This window comes from Pan paniscus, chromosome 14 (genome assembly GCF_029289425.2).
Source record: "Pan paniscus chromosome 14, NHGRI_mPanPan1-v2.0_pri, whole genome shotgun sequence".
Classification (NCBI taxonomy): Eukaryota; Metazoa; Chordata; class Mammalia; order Primates; family Hominidae; genus Pan; species Pan paniscus.
This window is the reverse complement of record NC_073263.2, coordinates 104094515-104114141: the sequence shown is the minus strand read 5'-3', so window position 1 is coordinate 104114141 and position 19627 is coordinate 104094515. Positions and strand designations below refer to the sequence as shown.

At 42.5% G+C, this 19627-nt stretch overlaps 1 protein-coding gene and 1 long non-coding RNA gene across 7 annotated transcripts in view; one reads left to right on the top strand and one right to left on the bottom strand.

Annotated features, from left to right (window-relative positions):
- The window catches only part of TPP2 (tripeptidyl peptidase 2), an 82707-nt gene extending 81826 nt beyond the window's left edge, over positions 1–881 (bottom strand). For all 5 annotated transcript variants that reach the window (XM_063595858.1, XM_034936941.3, XM_034936943.3 and 2 more), the window contains exon 1: positions 143–881. In XM_063595858.1, coding sequence (XP_063451928.1) covers positions 143–307 — 165 coding nt within the window. In that variant the 5' untranslated portion in view covers positions 308–881. The remainder of the gene's footprint in view (positions 1–142) is intronic.
- LOC134728812 (uncharacterized) lies at positions 762–19009 on the top strand. 2 transcript variants are annotated; one of them, XR_010109646.1, is made up of 3 exons: positions 762–898; positions 2944–3040; positions 16668–19009. It is a non-coding gene; the product is annotated as an uncharacterized LOC134728812 (long non-coding RNA). The 2 variants fall into 2 exon arrangements; XR_010109645.1 differs by lacking the exon at positions 16668–19009 and having other exon boundaries at positions 2944–6431.
- Positions 19010–19627: the final 618 nt, after the last annotated feature.

The window sequence follows — 19627 nt, the reverse complement described above, 5'->3', positions numbered from 1 at the left end:
TCTGCCCACCCCGGTGCTGCCCACCCCGGCCCGGACTCGGCCGCAGAGCGGGGCTTTGGCCTGCCGGGCTCCGAGACTGTGTCCCCACCTGCGTCCCCGGCCGCCCGCGCCCCCGCGCCCGGGCCCTCGGGGGCCGCCTCACCTGCATGCCCGGAGCCCCCGGGTCGACCCCCGTGTCCAGGACTGCGATGAGCACCCCCCGCCCATCATACTCCGGGTAGCGGCAGAGGAAGGAGGCGGCTCCGGTCTCCTTCTTCGGCAGGAGACCGTGAAAAGGGAAGGGCTCCTCAGTCGCAGCGGTGGCCATGGACGCAGGATGGAGGACGAGGAAGCGGCAAACTGCCAGGCTGCGCGCGGACTAGCAGCGCGAGGACACCCGTGCGGCCTCGGGCCGGAGGCGGGGGCGAGGGGCGGGGTCGGCCCGTCTCCCACCAATCCCGGCCTGCCAGGGAGCGGTGGCCAATCACGTGCTGCTACGTAAGCCAACGGCGCCGCTCTCAGGAGCTAGGCCCGAGTATTGCCCGGGCTGCAGTGAAGGGGGAGGAGTCTGAGGACATTACTGGAGGGTTCGGATCTCGAACCTGGGGCCTTGAAGAGGCCCGCGCTTGGGGTTTTTAGGCAACAGCAGGCCTCCAAGCAGAGTCCTAGTGTCCCGGACCGAATCACTCCCCGAGAGACGGGCAAGGAGATGGACCGCCAGCCAGGAATAATGGGAACCCTTCGCTGGGCAAACAATAGTTTCCAAACTTAAGGTTGTGGATGAAACTTTTTGGTGCGGCTGCTGCAGGGGCCCCAGCCCCGGGGTGCTGCTGACCCGAGGCAAGGGAGCCGGCGCACTCACCCTTAGCCGCTAAGGAGTCTGCGGTGTCGGCGAAAGCTCCGGACATGATTTTGGAAGGTCGTAGGTTAAGGGGTGTAGACTTTGGGTTCCCCTGTGTTGTTATGCCCCTTTGATGGGGGTGAGGTGGTGAGGGGGAGCAATAGGGTGGAGACAGGCAGTAGTTTCAGTCAACAGGAAGTGGGTTGTTGGTCATTCCGTCGCCTTTGTAGCCAGTAACAAAGCATGAGACTGAAATGGGCCCCTCCTATCCGCTGCTGATCCTTAGCTTCCGGGATTTCTGAAAAACATCTTTTTTTTTTCCTCTTACACTGAAGTTTCTGATTGCTCCTTACGGCTGTCCACTCAATTATAGAGCCATAATTTTCAGTTTTCCAAATTCACAGTGCCTGCCGTCAGTTGCTGCAAGCTGCATAGTGGTCCTCTAATGATCTTTACGTCTATGCTCATGCCAGGGTAATCTTAGCCTTTTATTGTGCCGAAGACCCCTTTGGCAATCTGGTGAGGCCTATTTCTCAAGCAGTGTTTTAAAATGCATACAATGAAATAGATAGGATTACCCAGGAAATAAATTATGTTTAAATGCAGTTATCAAAAATACTAAAGGCAATTTTGTTATATAGCAGGAGCTTTACGTGTGTGTATATAGTTACAGGTGTGCTTCTTTTGCATTAAATAACAGGAGCTAGGGCCAAGGCTAATAAACTACCATAACTTCAAAATAGTGAAGAATATAATTATTTGGAGATAGCGGTGAAAACTGCACTATGATGAACTGATTTTTATTGGTGACATAACAGCATAACTACCCTGGTTTTTGCCTACATTCATACTTGATGTGAAAAAAATTAAGAGGTTTGTATCTTTTTTCTACGGAAGTTTTTGAATCCCTTGGATTCTGTCTATGGACACCAAGTTAAGAATACCTGGTATAAAGGAAAGCCTTATGCATGCGGTTTCCAACCCACAGAATTTCAGAGATCCTCCATTAAGTCTCAAAAATTATTCTTATGGCTGTGCAATGGTTTCAGCTGATTCCTTGATCATTTATTCAGTCCATAAGTCTTACACAAGCATGTTCTCTTTAGTGCAGAGGAAAAAGAAAAGTTGAATGTTTTTCTTCTTATTCCCAACTGTTTACATTACCTCTAGAAAAGAATTTCAAATTAACACAGACGAAAACAGAATAACAAACTCGCAGAAGACATTCAGTATAGAGCTTATAGTGATAGAATAGAATGGCTCCCAGTTTCAAATGAACCATAGTCCAATCACTTCATTTTATAGATGAAGAAACAAAGTTAACTGACTGTCATGGATTACAAAACAGGTTGATGAAAACACTGGATTTGTCTTCTCACAATCTCTCCCCAGTATGTTCTACCACACCATGTGCATGACTTTGCCAGAGTATCACCCAATGAATAAATGGGGAATGAACAGTTTATTATGAAACCTAGGTGGCAGACTTTTTATTAGACTGCCGTAACAGTGTTCTTTAGATTCTTCTTTTCCTTTCCTTTTCTTTTTCTTTTTTGACACAGAGTCTCACTCTGTGGCCCAGGCTGGAGTGCAATGTCACAATCTCGGGTAACTGTAACCTCCGCCTCCCGGGTTCAAGCAGTTCTCCTGCCTCAGCCTCCCGAGTAGCTGGGATTACAGGTGCATGCCACCACACCTGGCTAATTTTTGTATTTTTAGTCGAGACGGGGTTTCGCCATGTTGGCCAGGCTGGTCTTGAACTCCTGACCTCAGGTGATCCACCCACCTCGGTCTCCCAAGGTGCTCGGATTACAGGCATCAGCCACTGCACCCGGCCAGATTTTTCTTTTGTTGCTTACATATCCCATAAACATGTTTTTAAAAAAGTTATGTGTCCCTTTGTACAGCTGTAAAATGAAGTCTAAATTTGTCACAATTTTTTTTTTTTTTTGAGACGGAGTTTTGCTCTTCTTGCCCAGGCTGGAGTGCAATGGCGTGATCTCGGCTCACTGCAACCTCCACCTCCCAGGGTTCAAGTGATTCTCCTGCCTCAGCCTCCCAAGTAGCTGGGATTACAGGCATGTGCCACCACACCCAGCTAATGTTTGTATTTTTTTAAATAGATACGGGGTTTCTCCATGTTGATGTCAGACTGGTCTCGAACTCCCGACCTCAGGTGATCCACCCGCCTCGGCCCCCCAAAGTGCTGGCATTACAAGCGTGAGTCACTGCGCCCGGCCTGTCATAAATTTTAAAAATTATAAAGGATGTAATTTCTGGCATAGTATAAATATCGTCATTATTTAATGAAACTTTCACGTTTCTCATGTAAATATACCCAGTTGAGTGTAACTCTGATAGCTACCATCAACTATTTATAAAATATCTGAACACTTAAAAGCAGACATTTTACATCACTGTTTCTTCTGGAAACTTTATTTCCATTCTATATGGAATTTTTTCTCATTGTAATTTGCATTTATAATGGAAAGGCATATTGATAATGTATCATCATCTGCAATAAAAATATATTAATTTTAAAAATTTTCCTGGAAGAAAAATGTTAAACTTATTCTTTTAGGTTATCTTTCAGTTATTACAAAGTTGATTACAACAACATGAGTAAGTCTTAAGCTTTGATTAAAAATTACAGGACAAAAAAATTTTTATTGAAAATGGAGCTCTTAAAAAGATGCTTGGTATAAATAAGTCATGCTTCTATTAATGACAGGACTAGTTAAAAGGATAAGATTTGTATGTCTGTGTCTCTTGTAAAATTGAATCATCAATTCTTAAGAAGCGAAACCAGGGTATATAAGTATTACATAATATGCCCAGAAAGTGATGTGAACAAAATTCAGACGTACGTTGAAGCTCCCATTTTAAGAATCACTCATATGACAAATGTCATCTTTTGCTCTATAACCTTTGCTTAAATTGGAGAAAAGATGGATTTAATGAGACAAATGAAAAGTGGTTTAACATAACACACAGCAGAGCATATGCTGTTATGCTTTGGTGTTTGTTCCCTAGCCCTTGTTCCTCATAATAGATTGTGGAATGTTTCAAAAATGCCATAACTTTTTTTGCTAATTGTGGTCTTAACAAAAATTGTTCTTGATTTAAAAAAAAGATGGATAGGATTGGTTATTGAACTTTGATATTAAATAACGTTTTAGTGATAGTATTTCAAATTGTCCCGTTATTTGATGCCCCAGAGGCTATTACACCTGCAGGTGGTGCATAATAGTAAGATTCGGGATGTGTTCCTTTTCCCTAAAAGGTGGGAGACCCAGCACTGAAACAGGTGCAAAAGAGAATCATGTCTTTCCGCCACAGGCACGCTGTCAGGCAGATAAGCTTAGAAAAAAGTGGATGACTTCAGGCATCTGGAAATTGATTTCATCGAAACTATCCATTTACCAGTTTGAAACCCACTATTTTATATAACCCCTGAAATCACTTTAACTCAATACAGTCATTTACTGTTTGTCTTCAAGCCAAATGTTGTACATATTATAAGTGCTTACATTTTTTCTCCTTTGATTTAATGACATTATCACTGGGGGGAATTTTTAATGCTAAGACAGTTTGTTGGACAGTTCATTGGATATTGGAAACAAGTAGAGAGTACAGAGAAACATGGATAATCTGTAATAATATATAATAATAAAACAAAAAAATAAGGAGGAGGAGGAGAGGCAAAAACAAGGTCAGTAGGCCTAGGCGTTGGTCATCTTATGGAGGGTAAAGTATTAATAATAGGCTGGACGCACAGCAACTTCTCTCACCCAGCATTGTTCAAAGCAGGAAGTGCTGAGTCAGATGTTTTTCCTGTCACCTGCCCCATTTGAGGCTGCAATCCAAGGCACAGGTGCTGTGGAAGGCAATAGCTTTCTATGAATCGCCTTCCTTGCAACTATTGCTGCAGCCTATCGTTTAGAGAATATTTTAAAATTTAATTTTCCAAGACTCTAGAGATTGCATAAGCATCCTACATGTGCCAGCCGCTGGGCTTTGAAATCTTCCTCTGCAATTGCAGCGAGGCCCCACCTCCCGTGGGCGGCTCCCAGCCCGTGATTGAAGCGGAGGGATGCTGGAGCAGATCTGTTCCGGGAGGCGGGCAATTTCGTGGACTGCTGTCTCAGGCTCCAGGACTCCCCGGCCGGCTTTGCCAAGTTGGACTGCGTGGTGGTCCAGGGCGCTTCCACCCAGCCTCTCTGCCTCTCCTACTTACTCGGCGTCAGACTTGCATCGCGGCCTGATGCCTCTCCCAGCTTTTTGTGGACCCTTGACTCCCTGACCTCGCGCAGGCACTAACATGTATCCCTGCTCCTCAGAACACGTCCGCCCCCACCCCGAGGACCCGAAACTAAAATAGCTCACACCAAAGAAACAGGTTCGGATGCATGAAGGTTCGCCACTGCTGCCCCCCAAAGGCAAAAGCCGTCATTACCATTTCTACCAAAGATAACTGAGTCCAAAAGCCAGGGCGACCTGATCAGCAAAGTTTAAGTTACAAGGCCGTGCCTGGCTGTATGGAAGCCTGATCAAGTAGTTCTGATTTCTTACATGGAGAGCAGGACTGAAAATGTGGGAAATTCCATAAACATAGGAAGGCTTTCCAATGATGCCAGGAAATCGTGACAAATATCCACTTTGCTAACATACCTCCAAACCAAAGTAAACTACACAACATCAAGTTCCAGGTACTTGAGCCTCCAGTAATAAAATGGTAAACTAAGCAGTTTGGACCAGGCCTTCTGGTGAAAGTGAGAACTGGACAATGTATGAAAAATATCTGCTTGAAAGATACCTTCCTGAAGGATCAGAGAGCTAACAGGGTGGTGAAGAGTTCGCGTAAAAGACATAAATTCAGAGACTTAAGCCTAACATTTGAGACAGCTTTGCCTTTCAGGGCATTTGCCAGTGCATAAAGAGGTAGCTGAGAGACAGAATTTTTTTTTACAGCCTCCCAGGGCAATGGGTACAAGAGTGGAGGCCAGAGCCTGCCAAGAGTGGGAACAGCATGGAAAACCTGTATTTTGGGTTGAGGCTGCAAAGTCCACACCCAACAAGTAGGAATAAATTGAAAGTAAACTTAGACTGGCCCCAGAGGGATATCACATTATAGATAATATTAAGTCCTGAACTTGGATCAAGGTGATTATTCTCAATGGTATATGTTCATTGGAATCATCTGGAGAACCTTAAAAATATCGCTACTTGAGCCCACAGATTCCCAGAATTCCAGATATTCTGATTTAATTGGTCTGGATTTTTGCCTGGGCATTGAGATATTTTATATCTACCCAGATTATTCTAATGGGTAGCCAAGGCTGAAACCCACTCAGCTAGTTCTGCCTGGCAGAAGTAAAATACTTTAAAATACCTATATTTACTTCATTCAGGAAGATAAAGATATAGTTGAGCATTTGGGCAGAAAATCAGAAACTTAAAAAAGACAAAGCCAATTTAGAAAGAGCCAAAAAGAAATTTTAGAACTGAAAAATACAAAAGCAAAACAAAATTAGGAACTCAGTTTCTTAATTAAGAAACTCGGTTTCGTAATTAAGAATGAGTTTCATAGTTACTGTCATTTAGCCAAAAAGAATTATAGATTGCAAGAAAATACTAAAAAATACCTGGAAAAATAAAAGGATGAAAAACACAGAAGAGATGAAAAGAGTAATAGATGTAATAGTGGGAAGTTCTAACAAGCTTTTAGGAAATGAGAAAGAAAATGCTTTAGAAGCAATATCTGAGTGTTGAAAGCCTATATATTCAAAAAGTCTGATGGCCCTGAAGCAAGATAAATTTTAAAAAAATCTACATCTGGGGACATCATAGTAAAAAAAAAAAAAATGAAAAGGCAAGAGTAGTTAGAGAAAAAAGATTACTTTCAAAGAAGCAGCAATTGATTGACAACCGATTCCGAACAGAAATGAAGAAAACCAGGAGACAATGAGACGACAGCTCACCCATGCTGAAAGAAAATAATCGCCAACCCAGAATTCTGTAGCTAATGAAAACATCCTTCAAGAGTGAGAACATGATCAAAACATCTTCAGAGACGCAAAGGCCGAGGCAATGTGTCACCAGAAAGACAGCAAAGAGTAAATACTAAAGGATATTCTTTAGGCAAAACAAAAATGGGCCAGGCACAGTGGCTCACACCTGTAATCCCAGCACTTTGGGAGGCCAAGGTGGGTGGATCGCGAGGTCAGGAGATCGAGACCAGCCTGGCCAACATGGTGAAACCCCATCTCTACAGAACTACAAAAATTAGCCAGGCATGATGGCGGGTGCCTGTAATCCCCGCTACTTGGGAGGCTGAGGCAGGAGAATTGTTTGAACCTGGAAGGTGGAGTTTGCAGTGAGCCGAGATCGCGCCAGTGCATTCCAGCCTGGGTGACTGAGTGAGCCTCCATATCAAAAAAAAAAAAAAAAGACTCAGACACCCCAAAAGCTATATCGAAGTTGAATCAATTTCAGAATGGTGTCTTTTATTGTCAGTTAATGCAAGAAATTTTTAAAAAATGCCTTCCCAGGCCAGAGATGGGGAGATGTACTTTTAGCATTATACGGCTAGGGTTATTACTTTACACAAAAAAGAGCCAATGTTATGTAAATAGGAGAAATGTGATTTTTTCATATAGGAAAAATAGGTGCTTTTGACAGGAAATTAATACTTGGAGTGGTGAGGTGTGTTTAATTTCACGTATCTCACAAAACATGGTGAAATCTCTCACCATTTTCCTCTCATCTGTGGGACCAGAGCTGCCTTTTCTCCCTTTCTCCCCAACAACTCTGAACAGCTGTCCTGGGGACCAGAGGCTCACGCTTCCCTCTGCAGAACCAGTAGAAACTGGGCAGAACAGTGAATCCATTTACCTCCAGAGGACACTAGAGACTGTAGGTTTAAAGACATAAGAGAATTATGTGGCAGATGGCCTTGATTATTTGTGTGGGGCAGATGGTATGTACGGGGAAACACAGAGCGGGGGCTTAGGCAGGAGCTTCCCTTCGTGGGCAGCATCTTGCATCTGCAAGCTTAATCCTGGGCATGAGGCCCAATTCTATGCTCCTCTTTGTTGCCTTCTCCAGCGGTGAGACATTCACTGGAATTTTCAGTAAATAACTTCTTAGGACCTCTGTGTTGATCAGGGATAGTCCAGGCTATGCTGTGGCAGAATACAAGCCCAAATTCCGGTGAGCTAAAAGACATTGCCCTTGTCTACTCATGCAGCATCTCCATTCCCGGTTGGCTGAGAGCTCAGATCCAAGCTGTCACACCTTTGGATTCAGGTTGAAAGGCTGCACTGTCTGGAATGTAGCTGGTCACCACGGCAGGAGAAACAAGAACGTGGGGAAATAGGCATCAGCTTCCAGACCTTCCATCACTTCTGCTCACGTTTCATTAACCAAAGCAAGTTTCATGGCTGCGGCCGAGTTCAAGGAGGCAGAAAAGTACAGTTCTATCGTGTGCCCATGGGGACAGTCTTCATCCATTCAGGCTACTATAACAAAATACCATAAACTGAGTGGCTTGTAAATAATAGAAATTCATTTCTCACAGTTTTGGAGGCTGGGACATCCAAGAGCAAGTTGAAGACTCAGTCTGGTGAAGGCCCATCTTCTGGTTCATAGACAGCTGTCTTTTTACTGTGTCCTCACAGGGGAAGGGGTGAGGGAGGTATCTGGGGCCTCTTTTATAAGGGCGCTAATCCCATTCTTGAGGGCTCCACCTTCAAATACCATCACTTTGGGGGATTAGGTTTCAACACATGAATTTTAAAGGAACACATATGCAGTCCGTAGCAGGAACAATAACTTGGACTTTTGGATGGTCCTGATTGCCCCCACAGCCTCACTGATGTCCACTTTGTTTTCACCCTAGTGAAGCATTGGTAATGGAGTATCTATGAGGTGGGAGACTGGCAGGACTTATTTCCTGGTGCCAATGAATGAGGTGAAGAAACCGTAGGAACCAGCAGATGGTGACAACAGTGATCCCTCGCTGCCCTCATTGCTCATTGACATAAAACAGTCCCACCAGTGCCGTGACAGTTCTCAAATGCCATGGCAGCAACCCAAAAGCTACACCTTTTTCCGTGGCAACTACCTAGAAGTTACCTCCCGTTCCCTAAAAAGTTCTAAATAACCCAACCCTCAGTTTGCATTAACCCGCCCCTTAATTTGCATGCAATTGTAAGTGGGTATAAGTGAGTATAAACCCAGTTGCCAAGAGCCCATATGCTGCTCACTCTGGGTGCACTGCAAGGAGCAGTGCTGTTCAGTAAAAGGTTGCTAACACGACTGGCTTGCCCTTGAATTGTTTCCCGAGGGAAGCCAAGAATCCTCCCAGTTTTGACGCTCTCATGTCCTGCATCATCTACAACAGGAAGTGACCTCCTCCATGGTTAGTAACCTTGTGTGAACTGCTAGACAGACAGTAGGAGGCCTCTACTCATGGATAACCCCCTGGATAGAAGAAACTACCCCAGGTCATCTGAGAGTCCTATCTTCCCAACTGTATACCACCTAGCACTTGAGTGCTTCAGAAATGGTGGTTGAACTACACTATGTCCTCCCTGGCCAAAGAATTGTGTTCTACCATACCCAGTGATGTCTCACACCGCTTCTAACTCAGAATAGGTTCTCAAATCTTTGTGCATTTGCCCAATTTATTTTAATATCAAATGTTTACACTATTTGGTAATTACTGATTGCATGGTCTCTCTAACTCTATTACTTGGTGTTCTTAGGAGTGAGAAAAAAAGAATAATACAAAAACAGGATAACATTATGTGTTGTAGTATCATAGAGAGAAAGGAATGCCCAAGAAACATTGCAGCTTGAAGAGTGTAAAATTCTCTAGACTTAAATTGTATATCCTTCCAGAAATGTCATATGCATACAAAGAATATGATGCATATATATTTCCTCTTTCCTTTTTTACACAAATTGTAGTATACTATACTCACTGTCCTGCACTTTATTTTTTTCTTTGTTTTTTGCTTCACAATATTTCCTGATGAATATTCGTACGTAGAATTTTATTCTTTCTTGTTAATCAGGCGTACTATTAATTTGTTTGGATATATCAGTTTATTTAACTCCATGTGTTTGTTTTTAAATCTCTTGAGAAGCTGGAAATGGGTACTTTCTTGCAAGTACAGTTGTTTCCAAAACATAAGCCTTTTGGGTAATAAAGGTCATCATTTACTTTAGTTCTGACAAAGTCAGATGTCTGCATATGGCTTGTATAAGTTCCACTCCCGTCCTTAGAGGCATTCAACCCACAGTCCCTGCTAAGTGGGCCGGAAGAATGTAACCCACTTACCTTCTGGCCACAGACGATAGACCAGGAGTAGAGTCCTGACCCGAGGCAGAGAAGAAGCAAATGGGTATGTAGTGTGTGATGGGGGCTTACAGTGAGCTTCTGATCCAATCAGCTTCTGCTTTTGGGTTGACAGGTGATTCCTTTGTATCCCTACATTTGACACTTTTATTTGACATCATATGGAATTTTCCCTTACTTAAAGCAGCTTCTGCTAGAACAGGGCATATAGTACTTATTTTGTTTCACCTCAATTCCTGATGTATATTAATCAGCAAAAACATTCTCTCACTGAATTCCATGACAATAAATCACCATGAGGATGGCAGACATGTATTAAATCAGACAAGCCATTGTCCAAGGTGTAGTTCCTGCCCTGTGGTGCTTCACTGGATAGGCTCATGCCTGGACCTGCCTAACTGGGGCTGTTTTCAATTGTGGCACCTGCGTGGGACTTCATAAAACCTGTCCATCTGCCCACATTTGGAATGTCAGAAAAACTTGCCAGGTTTAAGATTCCAGTTAAAGGCGAATCTCAATGATGATCCCGAACATCCTGAAGTGAACAAGAGAAGCCAACAATATGGTAGCAAAAGCATCTGGGCAGCAGATAAAGGGTTTTGTCTTCTAGGTCTAGGTCTGCCACTAATTAGCTACCTGACCTTTAGCAAGGCCTCTGCTGCCTCTGTCATCAATTTGGAAGTTATATGAGTTAAATGAGGCCGGGCTTGGTGGCTCACACCTGTAATCCCAGCACTTTGGGAGGCTGAGGCAGGCGGATCACTTGAGGCCAGGAGTTCAAGACCAGCCTGGCCAATATGGTGAAACCCGTCTCTACTAAAAATACAAAAATGGATGTGGTGGTGCACACGTGTAATCCCAGCTACTCGGGAAACTGAGGCATGAGAATTGCTTGGGTCCGAGAGGCGGAGGTTGCAGTGGGCAGAGATCATGCCACTGCACTCCAGCCTGGGCAACAGAGCAAGACTCTCTCTCTCTCAAAAAAAAAAAAAAAGTTACATGAGAAAAAATAGCTTCCACAGTGCTAATAACTATTTGCTATTTGCTATTATTAAAATGTGACTGTATGTAGTAGAGACTCAATAAACAAAACCAAAACTGGTCAGATTTACACCACCTCAAGTTAAGACTTACTAAAGTACACAATTTTTTTAAAAAGAGGACTTCTTAGTTTGCAAGAAATGTTTTTAAAAATCAGCTTAGCCATATGGTAAAGGGACCTTGTTTTCTTGAGGTAAATCATCAACATTTACTTTATAATTTGTCAAATATTTTATGGACAGATACATTTATACTGTTTCTAGAATCTAATTTTTTAAAAAACAGACATGTCTGATCTTGAGGCACTATTCTTTCTTCTTTTATAAAATAATGACAAATAGAGAATTGGTTATAAAAATCACTTTGTGTGTATATTCATGTGAACTGGGGTGGTCACATATTGGGGTTCCAGACAGAATTCTCTGAAGTCTTCTAAAACTGACTATAAGTATTCATTTAGAATGAGCCAATTCCCAATGAATTCATAAAGCTGTTTTGGGGTGTTTTGGAGGTGGTTTGGGGAATATAAAAGGAATAGGAGAAGGTAGGAAGGAAAGAGAAGAGGCTTTATAAAAAATTAAATAATTAAAATCTTTTTTATTAATTGATTTCTTGAAGATTTTTGTGTACATATTTTTTAAAACAAAATGTTTAACAAAATTGCATAATATATGCGTGTGTATACAGTATACAATATATAAAATACACTCACATTTACATATGCACACGCAGACCCCATACACACTTTAAAATCAGATGCAGATATCTATTGCTTGAATACTAAGAAAAATATTTCCTCAACTGGTGTCTCCAAACCTGCCCAAAGATCTGAATCACCCAGCACTCTTGTTAAAAATACAGTTTACCTGGGTTCCACTTCAGACCTACGGAATCAGAAGCCCTAGTAGAAATGCATCGTAATTTGTGTTTTAAACAAAGATCCTGGGTGATTCTTGTCATCAGGAAGTTTGGAGAACACTGACCTAAACTGTATTTATTTGCTGTACTTAGTGCTGGTATAGCACTACAGTCCGGATAATTAAAACTGGGAAGTTTCTCTAAGATATTTTTATGCCATGGAGCAGTGTGCCAGTTGTCAGCTTCCTGCCTCTCCTCTTCAAATGTACCTTCTCTGCTCTGCTTTTGATACTGGAGCTGGACCCTGTAAACTTGTCTCCCTTCCCAGATGGCACAAGGTTAAGCTTTGAGCATTTTTGACTTGTGTTTTCTCTAATTTAACCCCTCTTATTTTCTTAAGAATCTACTAGGATGAGGTTCACCTTTGAAACTGTCTGTTCAAGGACCTCCACACTGCTAACTCTGAAAGCTGAGCCTCATGTTTTTATTTGACCATTGTCCATAGCATTTGACACAGTTGAGTGCTGCTTCTTCCTCGAGAGACTGTCTTTGGTTTTGAGAACACTGCTCTCTCCTCGTGTCTCATGTTTCGTGGCTCCAGCTTCCTTTGCTAGTTCCTCTTTTTTTTTTTCCTGACCTCTGAATGTCAGCATGATCTAGGACTCAGTCCTTGAACCTCTTCTCTTTTCTGCCTACACTTACGCCTTTGATGATGAAATCTAATTGCATGGCTCTGAGTACCATCAGCAACCTGAAGATTCTAAAATGCAAGTCTCCAGCTCGACCTCTCTCCTACATTCTAACTCCTGTTTGATATTTCCACTTGGATGTCTAACAAGAATATCACACTTTACATGCTCCAAACTTAACTATTTGTCTTCCCCAGATCTGTTCTTCTTCTAGTATTCCTCTTCTCAATTACACGAAACTGTAAAGCTTCTAGTTGCTCAGGCCAAAAATCTTGTCTCCTCACTCTTCTGCCATCCATCCAATCCATTTTCAAAACCTGTTGGCTTGATCTTCAGAAAACGCTCAGAATCTGATGACTTTTCATCACCTCCACTGCTAACATTTTCATCCAAGCCAACATGATGTTTTGTCTGCATTATACAGGAACCTTCTCTATCAGGATAGCCTGGGTTATGTTGTAATCAAAATGGTCCCCCAAATCTCAATGACTCCAAACCACATGTTCTCTCTCTCTGGCATGATCATCATTGATTTATTCCCTGACATCTTCTGTCCAGGCTCTGGCTCATGGAGAAGCTGTAGACTAGAACATTGCTAGACGACCATGTGGTTAATGGAAAACAGGGCATAGTGAAGGGTATAGTGCTCTGAACACTCTGTCTGGACATCAAACATGTCCCCTCTGCTCCCATTTCATTGATGAAAGCATGGACATGCCCGATTTCAGCATGACAGGGAGGTATGGGTGATCCTTGTTAGTCACGGTAGTTATATTCTACAAGGTTGTAGCAAACATTGAGTTAGCAAATTCTGAACCACTGCTCCTACGCTAGGAAATACAGGATTATGTTCCTGTGAGCTTCTGGCTGAAACATTTTTGTCAACTGAGATGCCACCCTGTTAGGTAGATTTATTTGCCAACTTCCTTGTAAAACAAGCCAGCCTCACTGATGTTCAAAACCTGCTCTTCCATACAACCCTTTTCCTGCATAATACTTAGCAGGCATTTTTAAAAATATGTATTGAGGGAGTAGAAAAGATATCAGCCTTACCCTGGGACTGAGTCAATGGCAACTTCTTGTTCCACAGGGTTAGGGAAGACTATGAGGAAATTAAAGTTGTTTGGAAAAATCCAGGTGGCATTGCTTTGTATGTTGTGATGGGGAGAGGGGTGAAGTGCAAAAGCCCCTCACACCCTCCATCTCACCTCAGACTGTGTCCTGGAACCCTGGGCAGAGAAGCCCCACTCACACTCCTGCCTCTTGGGATTACTGGTGGCCATGTAGTGATGGAGAATGACAAGTAAGAAGAGCAAGCCGCCTGGCATGTTGGTAAAGATGGCGAGCTGCACTGTTGTGGTTGTCTTGGTCAGCTCTGCTGGGCACTGACACTGTCTGAGCACACATTGGAGGCAGGATACCTGGAAAGCATCTTTGTAGGCCAACTGAGTCCCAAGGGGGCACTTCAACCTCGTAGCCCAATCAGAGTGGCCTTTCCAGCCCTGCTACCTCACCTGCTCCGGCAGAGGTTTTAAAAATTCTTCCTCAGCCTCTTGATCTGCAGACCCTACCTCAGCTGCAAGTTCAACATCTCACGTCATCTGGCCTTTTCAATGAAATGAGTGAGCCAACCAGTAGCTGAGAAAGCTTTAACATTTTCCTTGTCCTAAGGAACATAACATAAATGTCTTTGGCTTTCAGCCTCGAAACAATGCTGTCCACATGCTTTTTAAATCGGTGGTTATCTCATCAATCCATGTTTTCCATAGTGATATGGTTTGGCTCTGTGTCCCCACCCAAATCTCATATTGAATTGTAATCCCTTCATTACAATTCATACAACCCTTTTCCTGCATAATACTTAGCAGGCATTTTTAAAAATATATATTGAGGGAGTAGAAAAGATATCGGCCTTACCCTGGGACTGGTCAGTGGCAGCTTCTTGTTCCACAGGGTTAGGGAAGACTGAGGAAATAAAAGTTGTTTGGAAAAATTGTTGAGGGAGGGATCTGGTGGGAGGTAATTGAATCATAGGGGCAGTTTCTTCCATGCAGTTCTTGTGACAGTAGTGAGTTCTCAAGAGATGTGGTGGTTTAAAAGTGTGGCATTTCCTCCTGCCCCACTTCCTGCCACCATGTAAGAGGTACCTTGCTTCCTCTTAGCCTTCCACCATGATTGTAAGTTTCCTGAGGCCTCTCCAGCCACATGGAAATGGGAGTCAATTAAACCTCTTTTCTTTATAAATTACCCAGTCTCAGGTAGTTCTTTATAGCAGTGTGAAAATGAACTAATACACACAGGCTTATAATACACTGTAGATATAACTCCAGCACTTTCTGGAGTGCCCTTGTATACAGACTGATGAATTTCCACTTCCTTTTCCTGGATGTACCATACTGTTGATTCATTAATATTGAAGTCATGGCCAACAGCACTGAACTCATGCCTGAATGAAGTTTCTCTGTGTGTTTTCTCCGTAAGGGCACATCATAGTCTTCTTGTGCTTAGGAACGCTAGGCAGCACTTCTATTTGGGGGCCATTTTAAACAGCACTATTACCAACAAAATGTGCAAAAAACATGCCAAAAAAAAAAAGCTTGGCATTAAATAGAACCTGAAAAATATGTGGATTGTTTTCCTACTTTCCTTTTTGGATAGCTTGTTGTGAGCGTATAGGAATGCAACTGTGGTTGCCATGAAGCTTGCATATGAGCCTCAGAGCTGTAATAGCCCATTTTGAGATTACAACTTAAGTTGAATTGCATGTCAAAGCTCTACATGTTTACTCCCCCTACCTTACGTTATTGATATCAGAGTGTATTTTTATATTGTGTACCTATGAACAAGGTTTTGTGGTTACAGTTATTCTTAATAGTTTTGACTTTTAACTTTAATACTAGAGTTAAAAGTGGTTTACACAGGGCCCTGTGATGGAGAATTAAACTCAGATCACACCTGGGATTCAGACAGGCATTGCTGCATTTGCAGCACTAATATAAGTGAAGGAAAAAGAGTGATGATGGGCAGCAGGTGGTCTACTATGGAGCTAGAAGGGAAAGGGGAGAACCAGTCTTGCAGGTTACATTGAGCCTTGCTCAGAGTGGAGGCGGTGGGTGGGGGTGATTTGGCCCATGGATCCCTGATGTGTGCTCATGTTGAAGAGTGGGATTCCTCCACTGTCCTGTCCTGTCAGGGTAGCCAAGGAAGGGCTTCTGCTTCCAGTGGGAATGAGACATGATGACCGTTACCGTTCCTTCTAACTTTCAGAGGTTGCACACTGCAGTAGTAAAGTGCACAGAGTGGAGCTAGCCTGGATGGGTTTGAGTCCTGGCTCTCTCACCTGTCAGCTCTGTGACTTGGGGCCAGTGACTTAACCTCTCTGTGCCTCAGTTTCCTCATCTAGAAAAAATAGAGATGCCAATCCAACAATAATACCAATTCCATAGGGATGCTGCAAAAATTAAATGACTTTGTTTAAAATATTTAGAACTATCCCTAGCACATGATGAGAGCCAGAAAAGTGTTTGCCTTTTTGCTTAAATGGCTGTGATATTTAAAACTGGCCACAATTGATAGTTAACTGCAAATCTACATATTGTAAAGAAGCATGCTGTCCTGATAGTAAACTTTTAAAACACATGTTCAGTTTTATAATTATAATTCCACTATAGTTATCATAAGCAGAAGTACACATTTCTTTACTCTTTTGTTGATATAAAATTTGATTCAATATTTATTTTGTGTATATGATTAAATCCTAGAAAATGCATCTTGAAAGCAATGCATTTAGATTGGCTTTGCAATAGTGCCACCTTCTGGTTGAATTCCTTCTTTACAAGCCAGTATCTTGTCTAGACTCATCCTACTGCCTTGGTAAATTGTGATTTTGTTCTAGGAGATACCTGAGTGAGGCATGGTAAACCAGTCCCAGCAGACCACTCTCTGAAGATGTTGGCTTGATATGTGCTGGAAGATGAAAAAGCATACAGAATGCAGGACAACATAAAGAAAATAGAACCGAGAAGTTATGCTAAGTATATAAACAAACCAAGAGTATGGATTGGAATGCTGTTTTCTTTGGACAGATCAATGTTCTTTTGGAAAGATAGAATGAAGCTGAATAAGTTGCAGAAAAGGTCAAATAAAATGATTGTGTCCAAAAGACTAGGGTTTTTCTACAGTTTGGAACAAACAGACAGAGGCAATGCAGTGTTTAATGACTGTTCTGAAAAAATAATTATGATATTGTGGGGCGAAGGAGACTCTCACAGCCAAAAGTTATGAAAGAGAGCCACACTCTACAAATTATAGCAAATTTTGGGACATATTAGGGTGAAGGGAGATGGAAAATAAAGTACGAACATACTATATAGTAGGTATTTTACCTATATGATCTAAATTTAGTTGTCTAGACAACCACGCCTTACAATTGGTCTTATCATCCTTTCAGACATCAGAAAACAGAAGCTCAAAAAGTTAAGTATGTTGCCGGGCGCCGTGGCTCACGCCTGTAATCCCAACACTTTGGGAGGCTAAGGCGGGCAGATCACCCGAGGTCAGGAGTTCGAGACCAGCCTGGCAAAACCCTGTCTCTACTAAAAATACAAAAATTAGCTGGGTGTGGTGATGGGCACCTGTAATCCCAGCTACTCCAGAGGCTGAGGCAGGGAGAACTGCTTGAACCTGGGAGGCGGAGGTTGCAGTGAGCTAAAATTGCACCACTACACTCCAGCCTGGGCAACAGAGTGAGACTCTGTCTCAGGGGGCAGGGCAGGGGGAAGTTAAGTATCTTGGTCAATTTCATAGAATAGCTGACAAATGTCTCTGATTCCAAAGGCTATGCTAATGCTAATGTACCATATGTTCCCCCCATTTTCATTTTATTCTAATTAAATAATTAATTTGTTTATTTTGAGACAAGGTCTTGCTGTGTTGCCCAGGCTGGAGTTCAGTGGTGCAATCATAGCTCACTGCACCTTCAAACTACTAAGCTCAAATGATCCTCATGCTTTGGCCTCCCAAGTAGCTGGGACCACGCCACCACGCCTGGTTAATTTAATTTATTTTATTTTTTGAGACAGGGGTCTCGCTTTGTTGCCCATGCTGGTCTCAAACTGCTGGCTTCAAGTGATCCTCCCACCTTGGCCTCCCAAAGTGTTGGGATTACAGGCTGAGCCACCACTCCTGACCTATTTTACTATTATTTTTTAATTTTTAGAGAAAGAAGAAAAAAGAGGGAATATGAGCTAATATTCTTTCAGCATTTACTTTGTACCATGCACTATACTAAATTCTTTTACACTTGTGGTCTCAGTTACATTTATTTATTTATTTATTTATGGAGACAGGGTCTTACTCTGTTGCCCAGACTGTAGTGCAGTGGCACCATCTGGGCTCATTGCAATCTCTACCTTCTGGGTTCCAGTGATTCTCCCATTTCAGCCTCCTGAGTAGCTGGGACTGCAGGCACACACCACCATGCCCAGCAAATTAAATTTTTTTTTTTTTTTTGTGGAGACAAGGTCTCACTATATTGCCCTGGCTGGTCTCAAACTCCTGCTCAAGCAATCCTTCTGTCTTGGCCTCCCAAAGTGCTGGGATTACAGGCGTGAGTCACCACACCTGACTCCCTCAATTACTTTTAAAGTTATTTATTCAGTTTCTTTTCCTCCTTGCCTGTAGCCAAAATCCTCACTCCCATCCTCACAGGGTGCAGTTCTAAGGAGTGCAGTGCACACTCTTTTGCATGTATGTGCTACTGGCAAAATGTGTATTGCTGTTGTATGTGCCTTTATTCTAACTTATGTTTGTTGTATTGTCTTATTTTGTTTCTTTCTTTGTTCACTCAACACTGTTTTCAAAATCTCTATGTGTTGTCCTGTGTACACCATCCAACTACCTCCAACAGCTGGCTAGTGCTCTATTATGTGCTTGCGGCCTGGTTTACCCCTCCATTTCCCAGGGATGGCAGAGCAAGGACCGTCTCCGCTTATGCTTCGTACAGAGCTGGGTGAGAATTCCTATGAGAGTCACACCCAGGATCCATCCTTGGTAGGCCACAGTGAACAGTCTACCTGCATTTCGACAGGGACCTGTCTGACTGCTCCCCAGAATGGCTGCTGAGAATCGGGCCAAGGCTCACCAGCAGCACAGGCAATCCTATCTCTGTGTCTCTCTGCTAGCAGTGGAATTATCCAGTTTTCTAAGTTCTTCCTGTCTGATTAGTCTAAAATGAAACCTCATCATTGCTTGAATTTGCAATTCTGATATCCAACGTATTTGAAACGCTCTTGATAAATGTAGTGGCACTTTGTTTCCTAGTCAGATCTTTTGTCCATTTGACTTGTTCTTTTTGATTTGCAGGAGAGTGTCACATAAGGTTCTATTATTCTCCTGTTTAGAGATGCAAGAATTTACTCTCAGTGAGGTTCAGTGACTCGTCCAAGGACATCAGAGTAAGCAGCGAAGTAAATGTTTGAATCCAGAGTCATGCCTCTGAAAGCTGGATATTAGGGAACAATTTCGTGAATTATCTATTAACCTTAATCTTGTCTTTCTTAACCTTGTCCATCAGGTTAAAAAAACTTCAGCATTTTGATTGTTGAGAAAGAAGATGGCTCAAAACAAAAGAGTGAATTTGTCTTTGATATATTTGATATCTCCTTTCCTTTCTCTCTCTCTCCCACATTCTTCTTTAGGAAATAGTTTATTTTTCGTAAATTAAAACCAAAAGAAGATTAATCACCCCACAATTCTATCAGTGCTAGATAAGTACTATGTTATGCCAAGTGCCAGCCTCCCTTACCTTGAAAATATGTATAAGGGGCTGTGCGTGGTGGCTCATGCCTATACTCC